Here is a 16,390-nt window from a genome sequence, read left to right as displayed (position 1 = left end):
GCTTGGCCTCTCTTCCCTGCCTGCGGCCGGCATAAAGCAGGGGAAAATGGGCTCAAGTCACATCCGCTGGGAGCCTGTGGGGACGTGTGGGGCCAGCAGCTCTGCCCTGGGGATGGCGTTTGCTTTTCAGTGCCTTGTCCCTGCCACGGGACACGTTTGTGTCCAAGATCAGCCCCATCCCAGCGCAGAGAGCGGCTTTTCCCTGCCTCAGCCCTTGCAGTGGCTGGTTCAGCAAAGAACCAAAAGGAGCCAAGACATTTCAGCTGGTTTCCCTCCTTTCCCTACAAGCTGCCTGGGTCCGACCCCTCTGCCCTGCTCCTGCCGGGCTTGGGGACAGGGACGGGCAGGCCTCACACCAGGGTTTGCAGGGGCAGGTAGAGGGGGGGATGCTCGGGGCTGCAGCATGGTCATAGGGCTGAGAGGAGGAGGAACAAGGTGGAGAGAGGAGGTGCCTCATGGGGTGCTGCCCTTGGGGGGAGCTGTCACTGTGCCCCCCAAGTTCAGAGTCATCTCCCTGCCGCTGAGCAGCGCCTGGAGTCCGTTCCCTCGGGTGCTCTTGTGCACGTTCCAGCATCTTCCACCAGGAAAAGGTTTCCCTGTTGGTGCTGGGGGGCTCGGAGCTCCCCCCCCGCTTCACTGTCTCTGCATTTCCCACCCCAAGGCCCCCCTTTTCTTTGTGTTTGGCCTCAAGGAGCCCCGGGTGTTGCTTTGCGGGGGGCCCCTGCTCGTGACCGGGTGCAGGCAGAGCCAGGGGCTGTTGGGCAGTGGGGGTAGGGGGGGTGGGAGAGGAAGGGAGGAGGGGAAACCAAACCAAATGCTTTGATGAATGAAGAGTAGAGTTCATTCTATTTAATTAATGTACAAAATGTGTTTGTATATAATAAATATGATCTCTAACGCTGCTGCGGCGCTGCTGGGGGGTCCTGCAGCCGCTCTGCTGGAAGGGGGGCTCTGAGGAGCATCCCAGAGGGATGCTCCAGTGGGAAGGCTGCGGGCAGGGAGGATCTTGCTGTGCTGTCGCCTGCTCCTTTCCCAGCTGGATTTGGGGGTTGTTTCCTCCCCTGGCCCAAGCCAGGGGCTTTTCCCTGCTCCACATGGACCGGCGCATCCACCTCTCACCATCCACCCGCGGTGCCTCTGGAGGTCAGCCCGGCTTTGCTGCTCCTGGAGGGGCGTTTGGGACCTGTCCTGCTGCCACATCGCTGCGCTGTGGGGCGAGGGTTACTCACCTTCCTCTTCCTCCTCCTCTCTGCTGCCCTGCGGTGGGGCTGAGCTGGGCCGGGCCCGTGGGTGCCTGCAGTAGGGGGAAGGGAAGCGTTACCCTCGCCCCAAGCGTTGCTGCATTGAGGATGCAGGCGGAAGGCAAAAAGCAGCCGTTACTTGTCTCCATCATCTTTGTGACTTAATCCCCCAGCCTTCAGGAAGGGGCTGGGGGGGGCCTCATATCCCATCCCATTGCTTAAACCCCCACCCCAAAACCCTCATCCCATCACTGCCTAAACCCCCATCCCAAAACCCTCATCCCATCACTGCCTAAACCCCCATCCCAAAACCCTCATCCCATCACTGCCTAAACCCCCATCCCAAAACTCACATCCCATCGTTGCCTAAACCCCCATCCCAAAACTCACATCCCATCGCTGCCTAAACCCCCATCCCAAAACCCTCATCCCCTCACTACCTAAACCCCCAGCCCAATCTAACCCCCTCAGCTAAGGCTGCTGCCTGCAGTTTAAGCCCCAGGAAAGGGAAATGAAGGACGTGGGTAGGGGGAAGGCAGCCCCAGGACACCTCCTCTCCATCCTCCCACCCCAAAGCCCTTTTCCTTCCCTCCCTCATCCCTTTCCTCCCGCTCCGACGGACGGGACCGCCCTGCCCTTTGGGCTGCTTTGGGGCTCCCCACCGCGGTCCCTGCTCACATCACCTCTCGGGGGGCTCCTCGCTACCCATGGGCGCAGGCAGCCCCCGGCCGCCCTTGGCCGTGCCCAGCGCAGCCACCAGCTCGCTCCTCCTGGCCAGCGCCGCCCGCAGCCGGTCCCGCAGCTCCCGGATGCTCCGCTCCAGCTCCCGCAGCTCCCGTTCCAGGGGCCCGTTCCCGGGGGGCTCCTCGCCGTCGGGGGGGGCTTTGCTGTCCAGCTGGAAGCGCACCCGCCGCGTGCTCCAGGGCCTCGGCTGCAGCGCGCGCCTTGGGAGGGGTGGGAGCGTTGAGCAGGGAGCCCCCCCAATAACAGGGGGTGCCCATGGGGAGGAATAGAAGCATGGAATGGACCGGGGTGGAAAAGAGCTTGAAGATCACGGAATCCCAACCCGGGTTGGGTTGGAAGGGAGCTTAGAGCTCCTTCAGCTCCAACCCCTGCCATGGGGACCCCTTCCACTGGAGCAGCTTGCTCCGAGCCCCTGTGTCCAACCTGGCCTTGAGCACTGCCAGGGATGGGGCAGCCACAGCTTCTCCGGGCACTTCCGCACCCTTTTGGATGAGGAATTGCTCCTGTATCCAATGCAAATGTAAAGGGCGAGTGGGGCAGCACCCGCTGCGGCCGTACCTCTGCTCCGAGCCCAGCTTTCGGCTCTCCTGCTCCTCTGTGCCCATGTTCAGAGCCCGGTGGATTTTCTGTGGGGAACAAAGGACGCGTGAGCCGGGGAGCGGAGGAGGGATGAGCAGGGGGAGAGGGAGCAGCAGCACCTGGCTCGTGTGCAGCCAGTAATTGAACCTCTTCTTGCGCTTGATGCGGGGCAGGACGAGGCGGTAGAAGACGTGTTCACCCAGCGAGGTGAGCAGCGAGGTGCTGAGCCCGATGCAGAGCAGCACGAAGAGCCCTGAGAAGTGGTAGATCCCCATCTGCAGGGTCTGCGGGGGTAACAAAGGGTGTCGGTTGAGCTGGGCTGTGCGGGGGTCAGACCCCCAGAGCCCCCCCACCCTGTGAGCCCAGCACCTCGGTGACGGCGAGGACGCGCTTCCCGCACGGCACCATCTTGTACCACTTGTCATGGAGGAGGTCCATGAAGCCGGAGGACTTGTACCAGCTGATGAGCTTGGAGATGTTGGAGGTGAGCGGCGAGTTCTGCGGGAGGCCGATGCCGTAGCCTGGCGCCGGGGACAGGGCGCTGGGGAGCCGGGGAGAGGGGCAGCATCCCCCCGGCACGGCCCCATGGGAGCCATGGGCAGAGCACACACACATGCAAACACATACGGACACATACAGACACATGTGGACACATACGGACACATATGGACACATACGGACACACACAGACACGTACAGACATGTACAGACACATACAGGCACATACAAACATGTACAGACACATACAGACACATGTGGACACATACGGACACATATGGACACATACGGACACACACAGACACATGTGGACACATACGGACACACACAGACACGTACAGACATGTACAGACACATACAGGCACATACAAACATGTACAGACACATACAGACACATGTGGACACATACGGACACATATGGACACATACGGACACACACAGACACGTACAGACACACACAGACACGTACAGACACATACAGACATGTACAGACACATACAAACACGTACAGGCATGTACAGGCACATACGGACACACACAGACACACACACATGTACAGACACAGACATGAGCACACACACACAAGCACACACACAGAGTCCTGTGCCGCCCCCAACAGCTCCCCATTTCCCCCCCATCCCGACCTTCGATGGCGAAGGGTTTCCCCACGGTGAGCAGTTTGCAGTCAGAGTCAATGGAGACCTCATAGTCCAGCAGCGACTTGTCCATGATGAAGGCGTTGAGCCTGGGGGGCTCCGTCCTGCACCGGCACAGGGGCACCCTCAGGGCTGAAGGGATGGGGCAAAACCTGCCCTGGAAGGGGTAAAAAGGGACGGGACGGGACGGGACACCCCCTCAAAACGCTGTCCTGGCCCCTCACTTGAGCATGGTGATGCCGGCGGGGGTGTTGGGGACGTTGTGGCGCCGCATGTGCTCGTGCATCTCGGGGAAGCTCTTCTTGATGTACTCCTCGGCGCTGCTCTCCCACACGGTGCCGAAGCAGAAGCCCTGCGAGGGGTGATGCAGCTGGAAGGAGGCACCAGAGCATCAGTGGGGAACAGCCCCGGCTCCCTGGGGACGCATCCCAAGGACCTGGGCTGCGGGGACCTTCAACGCGCATCCTATCAGGGAAGGGGCAGCCAGGACGGATCCCTCTTCCATGGACCCTGCTCCCACCCCATCCGAAGCAGCCCGGACCCTCTCCCACCTTTGGGTCGTGGATGCCCGAGAGCTCCTCGAAGGTCTTGTCCCCCACCATGACGGCCGCCAGGTTGGCCGTGTAGCTGGAGAGCACCAGGAGGCAGAAGATGGCCCAGAGGTTCATGAGGAAGCGGCCGGTGCAGCACTTGGGCGTCTTGCTGGACACGGTGCGCCCAAAGAGGATGGCGTAGCAGAGGTTGAGGGCTGAGGAGTAGGAGAAGATCTTCATGCGGTTGCGGCCGAGCGGGGTCATGCCATAGGGGCTCTTCCACTCGTACAGGGTGAGGAAGAGGGCCGTCATGTGCAGGGCCACGAAGATGCCCACCCACATGGTCCAGTGCAAGGGCCACATGAAGGCCCCGATGGGCGACGCCGTATCCTTGGTCCTCACCAGGATGCCCAGGCTGGTGGAGAAGAAGGGGCTGGTGAAGTCGATGACTTTGCTCCGTGCCGAGTTGATGCTGAAGGAGGTGACGGCCATGTGGGCCGTGCCGCTGAGCAGGTCCCCCACCAGCCCCGTCCAGCGCCCGTTCTTCCAGGCCCCGTACTTCCCATCGCCCACAATGTAGAGCTCAAAGGCAAAGCTCAAGTCCTCCGCCAGCTTCTCCAGCAGGTCGATGCAGTACCCGTAGCAGCACTTCTTGTACGCCCGCGGCACCGAGCCGTTGCCGGCACCCAGCTCCTCAAAGAGGGCGTCCAGCACAGCCGAGTCGTTGGTGCCGGGGTCCAGGCAGAGCTGCCCAACGGGGCAGCTCTCGTCCTCGTCCACCTCCCTGGTGAAGACGAACGGATGCTCCACCAGCGTCACCACGCGCAGCCGCCGCCGGCTGCCCGCGGCCGCCTCGCCGGGGCCGTGGCGCTGGCTCTGCCGCGCGCCCTCCTCCAGCTCCAGCCTCCCACGGTGCCACGACCCCACCGTCCCCCAGGCCGGGGCCCCCCGCGGGTCCCGCTGCAGGCGCCACACGTGGAAGCGCTGCTCCGGCCGCACCAGCCTCGCGCTCTGCACCCGCACCGGCCCCGTGCGCCCGTGGAAGGAGGCGTTGGACAGGAACCTGGAGGGGAAGGGAATGGGGGGGTCACGGGAGCCGGGAGCCCGATTCAGGCACTGGCAGGGCCGGGTGTTATTGACGGTAATGGAGCAGCCGTGCCCGGGAAGCGTTAAGGGAGATGGGAAGTGACACATTCCCCCCCCGTGCAGCCAGCGCAGAGCGTGTCCCGGAGGGCACTGAGCCCCAGCAGGGACCACACAGGGCTCTGCACACCCCCCTCCCAGGCACCCCGATGTGATGGAGCCAGGGAAAGGGGCACCCCAGCACCTCCCTTACCGGGACAGGATGAGCCCCGGGGCCTCGCCGCCCGCCGGGCGCCCGTTGCTGCAGTTCCCCGTGGTGTGCAGCTCGGCGGGGCCGGGCCCCGTGCGGGATGCGCTGCGGACGGCGCGGGCCACCAGCTCCACCGCGTCCTGGATGAAGAGCTCCAGCGGCGGCGGGTTGAGCTCCCCGTAAGCCAGGAGCCCCGGGGGCAGCCCCTCGGTCTGCAGCTCGCCGGCGCTGAGCGGGGACCCCAGCACCCAGTGCAGCTCCTGCGGCAGCAGCCCCGACTCCTCGGCCGTGCGGAAGATGAGCCGGGCGCGCTGCAGGTCGCAGCCGAGCATCAGCACCGGGCTGGAGAGGGCCCTGAAGTGCGCCCGGTGCTGCTGGAGGGAGCGGGAGGCTCTGGGCTCATCCAGGTAACCCAGGTCCAGGATGGTGCGGAGCAAGAGCTGGGAGCGACGGGCCCAGAGGCTGAGGAAGCCGGAGACGTCCCAGGGGTGGCAGAGCACCAGGTTGGTCTCGTGCCAGTCGTTGGCCTGCAGGATGCTCAGCACCACATCCACCAGCGTCTCCAGCGAGCTCTGCCGGTCCACGTGGAAGTGGAAGGGGCTCTGCAGACACAGAGGGGTTGTGGCTGGGCCCCTGCCTGGCTCCTGCCCACGGGAAGAGTCCAAAGGCAGCAGCAGCCACGGTCCCTCCCGCCCTGCCCGCACTCTGCCCATTCCCTGCCCCATCCAGCACAGGGGACTGAGGGGATCCAGCACCAGGCACATCCCTGGGGTCGGGACTGGGGCTTGGGGGATGCAGGGCTGCTGGAGGAGGCAGGGAAGTTGCCTTGGGCTGAGAGCTGGGATGGGGCTGGGGTAGAGTCGGGCAGGGGGCCATGAGAGATGAGATGGGGGCTGGGATGGAGCCAGGATAGAGATGGGATGGAGGTTGGGGTAAAGCCAGGATGGGGCTGGAACGGGGGCCAGAAGGGGGCTGGGATATTGCTGTGATGGGGGACAGGCAGAAGCTAGGAGGGGACCCGGAATGAGGCTGGGATAGACAAAGGGTGGGTGCTCAGGATAGAGCCGGGATGCAATGGGGATGGGATAGGGCCGAGGTGGAAGCCGGGATGGAGCCAGGACAGAGTTGGGATGGAGCCGGGATGCAGCAAGTGCGAGGAGCCGGGGCTGGAGCTGGAATCAGGGTCTGGAGAGGAGCCGGTTTGCGACCCGCTTGTGAGGGAGAGAAGAGCTTGGATGGAGCCGGGAGCAGGGACGGAGCCGGGCCGGGGACCTGCTCCCGGTGCCCCCCCTCTGCCCGGCGCGGCGGGTGCGGGTCCTACCTGCGCTCGGACGGGCAGGAGCCCGCGGGTGTCCGGGAGGCTGAGGACGGGGACCTGCAGGGCGGCGGCGAGGAAGTCGAGCAGGAGCAGCTCCCGCCGGGACCGGGGCAGCGCCAGGACGGCGGCAACGCCGCGCCCCGCCAGCGCCCCGCAGAGCCACCGGGACAGCGAGCGCGGGTCCCGCTTGGCCGGGCCGCCGGCCACCACCTCCAGGCTGAGGTTCGAGGGCAGCGGCGTCCCCCCGGGGCTGGCACCGGCACCGGCACCGGCACCGGCACCGGCGGCTCTGGCCAGCGCTGCGCGGAGCCGGGCGCGGCGGGGGGAGCCGGGCGGCAGCAGCGCCCCGAGGCGCACGGCGGGGCCGGGGGGGGCCGGGACGCGGCAGGGCTGCGGGTGCCCCCCCGCCGCGCCCAGCGCCGCCAGCAGCCACAGCGCCCGCAGCCCCGCCATGAGCCCGTCGCCAGCGGCCCCGCCGCGCTGCGCCCCGACGGGGCGGACCGGGGGCGGGGGCGGCGCGGGGCGGGGCCGGGAGCGGAGCCGGGGTTTGGGGGGGGGGGGGGGTTCGGGGGCTCTGGTCCAGTCCCGCAGCCCCCGGGCGCACGCAGCAGCGCGGATGAGGCCTGGGGGGGTCCCGGGGTAGGAGCCCCGCGGTCCCCATCGTGGTCCCGGCTGCCTCTGGACCACGGGCACCTTCCTCCTCCTCCTCCTCCTCGCCGAGCCGGGCTCGGAGCCCTGAGCTCGCCCCCAGCACAGGGTGAAGGCAGGGGCTGGAACCCCCCCATCCCTCCGCAGCCTCAAAACCGGGGGGTCCCCGAGCCTTGTGGGGGGGGAGAGTTGCAGGGTTTTGGAGCCTTCCTCCTCTCCAGGGGTCACCCTCCTCATCACCCCCGGGGAAACTGAGGCCCGGCCCCAGCAGCACAGGCAGCGGGTACCAGGAGGCAGGGACACGCTGCGAAATCCATATGGAAAAGAAAGTGAGGGATGGAGCCAGGTACCAGCTGGCAACAAGTATTGATCATTGGGCTGATCCAATGAGTCACAGCTAATGAATTACCCCTCCAGAGATAGGGAGGGGGGGCAGAGCTAATCCTGCCAGGGCAGTGGGAGCCCCTCAGCAGGGGGTGCTGGTCCCCCCTGGATCAAGTTCTCCATTGTGGGACCCCCAGCAGCTCCTTCCTGTGGATGAGCACTGGGGAAGGGGGGGAGCAGGCTCTGGGTATGAAACTGTCCCCCCAAACCCAGCTTCTGCCTGGGTGCAGCACAGGAAGGGGCTCACAGGGAGCCCCAACCAGCACCGCAACCCCAGGCTCTGCGTATGGGGCGGATGGGGGAGCATGCTCCCAGCTCCCTGCTGCAGCCACTGGACGTGGATCCAAACTGGCAGGAGCAAAGTGGGAGCAAATGGGAGCAAAACGGTGCTTATTAAGCTAAAAGCATTATCTAAGGCCCTGTCAGGAGCCAGGGCCCTGCTCCATCCCCCGGCAGGTTCCTGAGGCCGGAGCAGCGCTGCTTCCCTCCGATGGGAATTGCCTTCCCCATGGCCAGAGCTGCCGCTGGGTTACCGAGCCCCGGCGCCAGCAGCCGGGAGTTGAAAAGAGAAACCTGAGGCACCTTTCACTATAAAAACCAAATCTTTTATGTAAAAAATAAACCTAAACAGAACCCCCCCTTCTCCCCCACCCCCTCCCCGCCATGCTCATGACAATACAAAAGGCCGAGTCCCCCACCAGAACACCCCAAAACCAAAGTAGCTGGATCCAAATATATATAAATTGTCATGTTACAAGATTGGAAATAGCACCCGTGGGCTAAAACCACCCCCTGCACCCTGGGGCAGAGTCCTGGTCCCCCCCTGTCCCCCTCCCCTCCAGGAGCAGGAGCTGCTCAGGACCCGCTGTCACAAGAGTGGACCCCAGCGGGTCCCGGCTGTGAGGGGTGCGGCGATGCCAAGCAGCATTCCCAAGGGTGGGATGGGTGGATGGGGTCTCCAAACTCCAATCTCAAACCGCTATTTAGGAGAAAGCCCACGCTTCCGTCTGCACCGCAGGGTCAAGTAACAAAAAGAACAGGAAAGGGCCAGGGAAGAGACAGGGAAAGAGCAGGAGCCGCATCCTGAGCCCCACCTCGGAGCCGGTGCCGCTCCTCCCGCAGCCGGATGCTCCGAATCTGCCTCCAGCAGCGAATCCGGGTGACAGCGGTCCCCGAGTTATCCCCGCAGCCCCAGGCCCGTGGCACCGGAGGGGGTGCCAGGCCCAGCTCCGTGTGTGGCGCGGGGCAGGCGTGTGCAGGAGCCCCGGGCAGGCTGGGGCTGGTCCCCAGGGCAGGGAGAGGCAGAGGAGGGGGGCGAGGGCAGCGGCTGCCGCTTCATTTGGCGGGTTTGGTGATGATGCGAGCGGAGAAGTCGAAGAGGTTCTTGTTGATCTTCCGGAGGGTGCTCACCTCCTCCTCCAGCTCACTCACCTGGATCGTCAGGTGCTCCTGGTCTCCCACCAGGTTCTGTGACAGGGAAACACGATAGGGAAGCATCAGGCACCCGGCTCTGGGTCCTGGCCAGTGGATGCTGCTCACCCCAAACCCTTTAGGTCGCTCCCTCTTCCATCTCCTCCCTTCCTGCTGCCTCCAGCGAATTCCAGGGCTCGTTCCTCCTATCCCCAGCTTGCACAAGGCCCCAGAAGCTGGTTCAGCTGCGGAGGACCCCCAAGAGGTCTGCACCAGAAGGACACCACTTCCCCATCTCGGCGCAGCTCTCACCTTTTCCCTTGTGGAGTACATCTGCGAGTAGGTTCTCCTGGCCTTCTCCAGGTAGCTCTCTCCAGACTCCTGCAGGGGCCAAACAGGAGGGACTGAGACAGGCGACCCAGGTCCTCTCCCAGTGCTCCCAGGCAGGGTTCCCTGCTGGAGCAGCCAAAGAAACCCCCCCCCAGCCCCACGGGACAAAGCAGAAACAGAGCAGGGTATGGCCAGCCCTGCAAACAGCACCCGACACAGAGCTCATCCATCAGCCGGGGCAGGACTGACACTCACCGGGGACAGACACTGACAGAGAAGAGCTCTGGGGGCACCAGCAGGCACCTGGGGAGCACCAGTAGTGCAGGACCCCCCCGCCTAGGGACAGCCATGCCGGGATTGAGGAACGGCGGTGGTGGGACAGCAGAGCCAGCCCGGGCTGCGGCACAAGGCTGGCAGGACAAATGACTGCAGCAGCCAGGAGGGATTGTGGAGCCCGGGGAAGAAGGGGAGGAACAGGCTGTGCGGCGCTGGAGAAGGGAGCGGGCAGGGCTCAGCTCCTCTGCGTTCAGTAACAGCACTTGGGGGGTGTCTGGCAACGTGCGGGAGATCAGAAGAGGCTGTGGAGCTGCTGTGGATCAGCACGGAGCAGCCACCGCTGCTGTGCCTGGAGGAGAGGGTTTGCAGCCTCCAGCACAACCTCCCCACTGCATCCCCCCATCCCCTCCTCCCAGTACCTGCTGGTGGAGGCCCAGGCGCAGCGTCAGCCCCTCGCTGCCCTGCTCGTCGCTGCTCTCGGTGCCGTGGAGGTGTTTGCTGAACTTGGGCAGGGGCGCGCTGGGCTTCCCGTCGGGGTTGAGCATGTTGGCGGGGGCCAGCACGATGAAGGCGTTCGTAACCGGACCTGCGATGGGACAAGAGGAGGGGACGGGTCAGGCTCCCCCCGCTGGGTTTGGTGCCCTGAGAACAGAGAATGACCCGTGCCAGGGTCCCAGCTCCCTCCCCAGGAAGAGGCAGAGCCCCTCAGCCCGCTGCAGCTCGGGGAGGAGCGGGAGGCCCATCCATCCCCTGCAGACCCAGGCATCCACCAGCGCCGCTGCTCTCCCGCCTGGCTCCTGCAGTCATCTATCACACACTCTCCTTTGGCACAGCTAATGAGCATCTTCATTACCACACTTCACCCACACAGGCTCCGGCTCCCTGGCAGCAGCCCCACTTCTGCTGGATGACTCCCACCACTGCCCCCCATAGCCAAACCCCGTCCGGGTCAGGCACAGCAGCAGCCCAGCTCTGGTGTGTGAGCAGAGAGGCCGCAACTAAAGCCCTGCCATCCATCTCCCCCCGGCTGCACTCGACAGCATGAAGGGGAAGGTTAAAAGGATCCAGATGCACCCAAGAGGGGCAGGTGCTTGCCCAGTGCCCCAGCTGGAGGCAGTGGGAATGGTGCAGGGTAAGAGAGGGAGCCAGGGGAGGCATGAGGCTGCCTGATGCTCTCAGTCTCTGCAGAGCAGATGGACCAAAGCACCTCTGATGCAGACAAGGGCTCCCTCTCCATCATCTCCCCATCCAGCTAGACCAGAGCCTGCCCCGAAGCCTGCCCCTCCCTGAATCCCACTGGAAAACCAAAGGCTCTGCCAGCACCCCCAGCCTGGCCCCGAAGCTGCTCTTTGCCAACGCTTTGCTGTAACAAGCCTATTGTTTTACTCTTGCTCCCTGCCCAAAGACAAGACAATTGCTGGTTCTTCACAAGCACCCAGCAGTGAGTTACTGCTGGCAGCACAATGTGAAAGGAAGGGACAGGACAGGCAGAGAGCAGGACTCTCACAAGATCCCCCCCCGGCCACTCGCAGCCCCAGTGCAAACACAAGTCCCATCCAAGCATCCCTTGTCCCAGTGCACCAGCTGCCAACGTGGACTGGGCTCAACAGGGAGCACACAAACAACCCATCTTCCAACTGGCATCCTTGGGCCAGGAGGGATCTACTGGAGCATCCCTGGGGCAGGAGAAGCACGAAGGAGCTCAGGGATGGTCTGTGCCACACAGTGTTTGCAGAGGGAAGGATGGAGCTCGTGCGACAGGAGGGAACTGGAGGCTGGGGGGTTTGGGGCAGTGCTGGGACTAGAACCAGCCACATTGGTGACCGGGAGCAGCCCTGCCTTGCCCAGCACAGAGCTCATTATCTGAGAGCAGCAGCCCAGTTCCTCTGAGCCCATCCGCCTGCCCATGCCCTGCCTCCCCCATCAAGGACAGGCAAACCTTGCAGGAAAAGCTCCCTGCATGTCTCCTGCTGCACAGTCGCACTCCTCGAGCCCTGAGCCACGCTCCAACCCCTCTGATCTATCTGCAGCACCATCAAGGGGAGGGCAATGCTTCCCGAGCACACCAGGCTGGAGGCTGCAGGAGCAGCAGGAGAGCTCCTGGCAGCATTGCCTTGGGGAGGGAAAGGCTCAGGGAATGCACTAGGGGCGCAGCAGGGAAGAGCTTGTGCCCTCCTGCACTCCCCTGCAGCCTCGGGGGGGTTTAATGCCTGATCCAGTGGTGACTCACACAGCTCAGATCCTGTTGGCTTTCACCCACCCAGTGCCAGCGGAGCAAGGCTGGATGGGCACTGCAGTAGGTCCCCATTAGAAACAGCCCTTGGCAGCAAAAGGCAAGGAGGCAGCCTGGCTCCCAGTGTCTGCCCTGCGGCAGCAGCTTGCCCACCTCTGCCCAGAGGAACAGGGCGCCACTGCCACCCGTATCACCTTCTGGGAGGGCTGAGGCAGTGCCCAGAGAGCAATGTGCCAGCCCCCCTGAAAGAGCAGCGTACAGGCACTGCAGAACAGGGTGAGCACATAAGAAATCCTCTGTTAGCAGCAGAAGGGCTAAATCCTGACGCAGCCACTGCTCCAAGGCACCTAATTGCTAATCTGAGCTTGCAAAGGTTTGTTTGGGTGGTTTATTGGAGCCATTGGCCCGCAATCCCAGACAACAGCTTATATCAGATTCACTTCAGGCCTAATGAGCTCATGGGTGCTCCTTGCTGGGGTCAGAGACAGTTTCTTCTCCAGACACATTCCACCCCCTCTCTCAGCTTCCCCAGGCCTTTGGGTGCGTGTGGGGCAACCGCTCCCTTTGGAAAACAAGGAGGAAGATCCTGGATGTCCTCAGTGACAGGGTGAAACCTATGACTCACTCCCTGACAGTGCCCAGCGGGGCTGTCAACAGACATGGGCAAGGTCAACCATTGCTCCAGACAGCTGAGGCATCCCTTTGCTTCCTCTGCCCTTCCTGGAGGCGTGCAGTAATGCCTGTAGTGCCCAGGGTGGTGTGAGAGCAGCAGCAGTGGCTGAGGAGGGCAGGATCCTGGTTGATAAGGGCATGCCTACCTTTGTGATTCATCGTCTTCAGGCACTGCTTGCTCTGGATGTCCCACAGCCGGACTGTTTCATCGTGCGAGCCGGAAAGCAGGAGGCTGCCATCCGTGGACACCGACAGGCACGTCACCTGGTTCCTGGAATGGGGAACAGGATGTGTCAACTCGGGATGACCCGTGGATCACCCAGAAACTGGCGAGGAGGGCAGAGAGGGGCAAGGAGGTGCTTGGCAAGTATGGCTGGTCCCTCACCTGTGCCCTTTGAAGACCTTCCCGTTCTCCCGCTCCGTCTGGAAGGTCCGGTCTCTCTGGACCGGCTGCAGAAATGAAGGAAGGAGGAAAGGGAGAGAAGAGGTTAAACTGGGGAAGCCAACAGGTTCCTCACTGTGTCTGGAGGGGGCAGAGGACATACAGGGGAACCCAGGCCCTGTAGAGGGAGGTGACAGTGGCTCAGGGTGCGGAGAGCAGCAGCGAGCACTCACCCAGGCGCAGAGGTCAACCTGGAAGATGGATCCGTCCATGCCACCGCAGAACATGTGGTACTCGGAGAGATCAAGAGTCACAGCCATGATGCCCACGTCGAAGAGGACAGAAAGCAGGAGCTCCCCAGACGAGACTTCCCAGAGCTAGAGCGAGAGGGTACAGGAGAATTAGGGGCTTAAACACTGGAAGAACATGCTGCTGCCCAGCGGCAGCACGTACAGCATCCCCTCCGTGCTGTGGCTGAGGGAACAGAGCCCAGGGCAGAACCCAGGACCAGGCTCCTTTGTGACCATGCGACAAGTTTCCCAGGCAGCTCCAAACTCATCCCATGCCCATCCTGCCCCCCAGGGCAGAGCCCTCCTGCAGGGCAGGAGGAGCAAGCTCCAGGTTGCTCTGCTCCCTCCCCTTCCAGACTAAAGGGCATCAGTGAGGGAATGAGGGGAGCTGGTCCCAAGGCTCCCCAGGAGAAGAGGGACTGCAAAGGCCCAGCTCAAGGGCAGGTGCAGAGGAACTGCTGGTGTTTGGAGAGGCAAAGCCCATTAGGTCTGGCAGCTCTGAGTCATCCCAGAGACAGCCAAGATATTCAGCTACTGCAACCCTGCAGCCCAGCAGAAACTGCTTTAACCCCGTGGGGCCCGTGTGCCTCTGGGACTCTGTCGGGTGGGACAGAGCTGAGCCTCACCTTCGCTGTCTGGTCCAGGGAGGCTGTGGCAGCTCGTGCCAAGGGGCCTCCAAAGCCACAGCACAAGTCTGTGATGGGGAGGCTGTGTCGGGACCACACGTGGCGTGGGTCAGGGATCTGGGAGGGCTCTGCCTGCAGGACGCTGTGGGGAGAACAGAGAGGCTTTACCAACAGCTCAGGCACAGGGGCTTCCGGCTGATTCCACCTCCAGGCAGCGGTGGCCGATCTCTTGTTCATACGCTCCTCACCCAGATGCTCTCTGTCCCCCATACGAATGAGTTTGGATGAGCTGAGACCTCCTCACAGGCCACCGTTACCTGTAAAGGTTCCACACCAGGGCCAGACAGTCCTTAGCCCCTGAGAGAAAGTGGCTGCTGTCGTCTGTAAAGCAGAGGCACGTGAGGTCCTGGTAGTGTCGGTTCAGGATGGCCAGGAGGTTCCCGTTGGAGACCTACAGCAAAGGAAAGGGCAGGAGAACATCAACGAAGGAGCACTGAGGCGCATGGAATAACGCAGCGCCCTGCCCCGATGGCTGCGGGTGCAGCTTCATCCGAACCCGGTGTAACCCGCATGTAATTACAGCGCTAATTAAGAGCCGAAGGACAGTGAGCAGAGCACAGCAGCCTCTGCAGCCACCCAGCTCACAAGTCACACGTACAGTTAGCTGAAGCAGTGCTAAAGGATAGCTCGGTGTTGAGCTTCAAGGGAGCAGCCTCAGCAGCACGGGAAGAAGGAAGGGAAGGGAACGGAAGGGAAAGGGAAGGGGAACAGGCCCCAAAGACCAGACCTCAGCCTCCCCCAGCACTTCCCACCAGTTTCTTGCCCCCTGCTTTGCCAACCTGCCCCATGGAAGCCGCTGTCCCTTGGGGCACCGTGGAGCCCACAGTGCAGCTGCCACGTCCATGGCCCAGCAAAGCCCCACTGCAGGGCTCAGACCATGTGGGTTTACTGAAGCCCGGAGGGCACAGGGGCAGCTGTGGAGCGGTCAGGATGTGACCCCATCCCTCCCCATTCCCCGTGCCAGCCCCTCACCTCCCACAGGTAGATGCTCTCGGCGACCCCGACCAAGATGTAGAGCCCATTGGGAGAGGCTGTCAGGCAGGTCACTGGCCCGGGGCAGATGATCTTCTGCTGGAGCTGGTCCTGGGGGCAGAAAGAACACAGCGGCCATTCAGTGTGGGGGGAGATGGGGGGCTCAGGAGTGTCACTGGTTGGGGGGCTCTGTGGAAACGGGGATGCTGGTGATGGTGGGGCGAGGGAGGATAAGGGGTCTCCATGGGGAGAGGGGCCCTCACCACAGAGATGGGGGGCTCCAGCGAGGGGGTACCTGACCATGTGGACCAAGGCTCCCTATGGGGAAAGGGGAGGAGCAGGACCCCCACCCAGGAGATGCGGGCCTCCATGGAGGAGGTGCCGCGGGGGACGGGACTGACCATGGGGGACCAAGGCTCCCTATGGGGAAAACGGGGGGGAGCGGGACCCCCACCCCGGACAGGAGCAGGGGTCTCAAGGGAGGGGATCCCCGGTCCCCCCCCCCACTGCCGCAGTGTGTGTGGGGGGTCCCTCCCGAGCCGAGGCCTCCCGGGCCCGGCCGCGGCGCCGGTACCTTCCTCTGGAGCTCCCAGACGTTGATGTAGCTCTTGCCGAGCTGCGCGCCCAGGAGGTGCTCGCCGCCCAGCAGCGCCAGCCCCCTTGGGCCGCTGTTGCCGCCGCGGTAACCGGGCAGCGCCGAGCCCGAGTGCAGCTCCCAGGCCGAGCAGTTGCACAGCGGCCCCGCCGCGTCCGTCACCAGCGCCACCTCCATGGGCGCCGCCATCTTCGCGGTCCGCCAGGGACAGAGAGAGCGCGGCGGACGCCTAGAGCGCCGCCCCGCCTGCTCCCTCCGCCAATCAAAGGCGGCTGCGTGGGGCGGGGCGCGGCCTGGCACCCCATAGAGACACCCTATAGGGACACCCCATAGAGAGACCTCGAGCCCTATGGACACCCCATAAGGGCCCCATGGACACCCTATGGGCACCCCATGGGGACCCCGTGACACCCTATAGGTATTCCATAGGGATCCCATAGACACCCCAAGTCCTATGCACACGCTGTAAAGGATCCCATAACCCTATAGGCTCCCCATAGGGACCCCATAGACACCCCAATCCCTATGGACACGTTGTAAAGGATCCCATAACCCTATAGACACCCCATAGGGACCCCATGGACACTCTGTGGGCACCCCATGGGGACCC

The 16,390-nt window shown here is 63.6% G+C and overlaps 2 protein-coding genes across 5 annotated transcripts; both read right to left on the bottom strand.

Moving 5' to 3' along the window:
- Positions 1-818: 818 nt before the first annotated feature.
- On the bottom strand, positions 819-7,355 carry GRIN3B (glutamate ionotropic receptor NMDA type subunit 3B). Of its 4 annotated transcripts, XM_065658861.1 has the most exons (11): positions 6,906-7,355; positions 5,588-6,186; positions 4,270-5,314; positions 3,943-4,088; positions 3,707-3,822; positions 2,934-3,085; positions 2,684-2,848; positions 2,544-2,611; positions 1,925-2,185; positions 1,230-1,294; positions 819-1,164 (listed from the first exon to the last, which is right to left on the bottom strand). In XM_065658861.1, exons 1-11 carry the CDS (start codon positions 7,353-7,355, stop codon positions 1,145-1,147), a joined length of 3,087 nt encoding a protein of 1,028 aa, XP_065514933.1. In that variant the 3' UTR covers positions 819-1,144. The 4 variants fall into 4 exon arrangements, with proteins under 4 accessions (XP_065514933.1, XP_065514931.1, XP_065514932.1 ...); XM_065658859.1 differs by having other exon boundaries at positions 2,544-2,848; XM_065658860.1 differs by having other exon boundaries at positions 819-1,294; positions 2,544-2,848.
- A 1,254-nt stretch (positions 7,356-8,609) lies between these two features.
- Positions 8,610-16,005, bottom strand: WDR18 (WD repeat domain 18). The gene is made up of 10 exons (XM_065658864.1): positions 15,760-16,005; positions 15,186-15,296; positions 14,471-14,604; positions 14,154-14,295; positions 13,471-13,614; positions 13,241-13,305; positions 13,002-13,126; positions 10,370-10,536; positions 9,657-9,725; positions 8,610-9,401 (listed from the first exon to the last, which is right to left on the bottom strand). The coding sequence occupies exons 1-10, from the start codon at positions 15,967-15,969 to the stop codon at positions 9,270-9,272; spliced, it is 1,299 nt and encodes a 432-aa protein (XP_065514936.1). The 5' UTR covers positions 15,970-16,005; the 3' UTR covers positions 8,610-9,269.
- Between the last annotated feature and the right edge of the window lie 385 nt (positions 16,006-16,390).

The sequence above is a fragment of the Lathamus discolor genome, chromosome 21, assembly GCF_037157495.1.
Source record: "Lathamus discolor isolate bLatDis1 chromosome 21, bLatDis1.hap1, whole genome shotgun sequence".
NCBI classification, from domain to species: domain Eukaryota; kingdom Metazoa; phylum Chordata; class Aves; order Psittaciformes; family Psittacidae; genus Lathamus; species Lathamus discolor.
Note: the sequence above shows the minus strand (reverse complement) of the source record. Positions and strands in the feature narration are given on the sequence as shown.

Excerpts from the sequence above, each read along its gene's own strand:
- GRIN3B (XM_065658859.1), bottom strand. The coding sequence starts at position 7,355 with ATGGCGGGGCTGCGGGCGCTGTGGCTGCTGGCGGCGCTGGGCGCGGCG. Across the intron at positions 5,315-5,587 it reads CCGGGGCTCATCCTGTCCCG|GTTCCTGTCCAACGCCTCCT; the intron begins GTAAGGGAGGTG and ends CTTCCCCTCCAG. Across the intron at positions 2,849-2,933 it reads GCGTCCTCGCCGTCACCGAG|ACCCTGCAGATGGGGATCTA; the intron begins GTGCTGGGCTCA and ends TTACCCCCGCAG.
- WDR18 (XM_065658864.1), bottom strand. The coding sequence starts at position 15,969 with ATGGCGGCGCCCATGGAGGTGGCGCTGGTGACGGACGCGGCGGGGCCG. Across the intron at positions 13,127-13,240 it reads AAGGTCTTCAAAGGGCACAG|GAACCAGGTGACGTGCCTGT; the intron begins GTGAGGGACCAG and ends TCCCCATTCCAG. Across the intron at positions 10,537-13,001 it reads GAAGACGATGAATCACAAAG|GTCCGGTTACGAACGCCTTC; the intron begins GTAGGCATGCCC and ends GTCCCATCGCAG.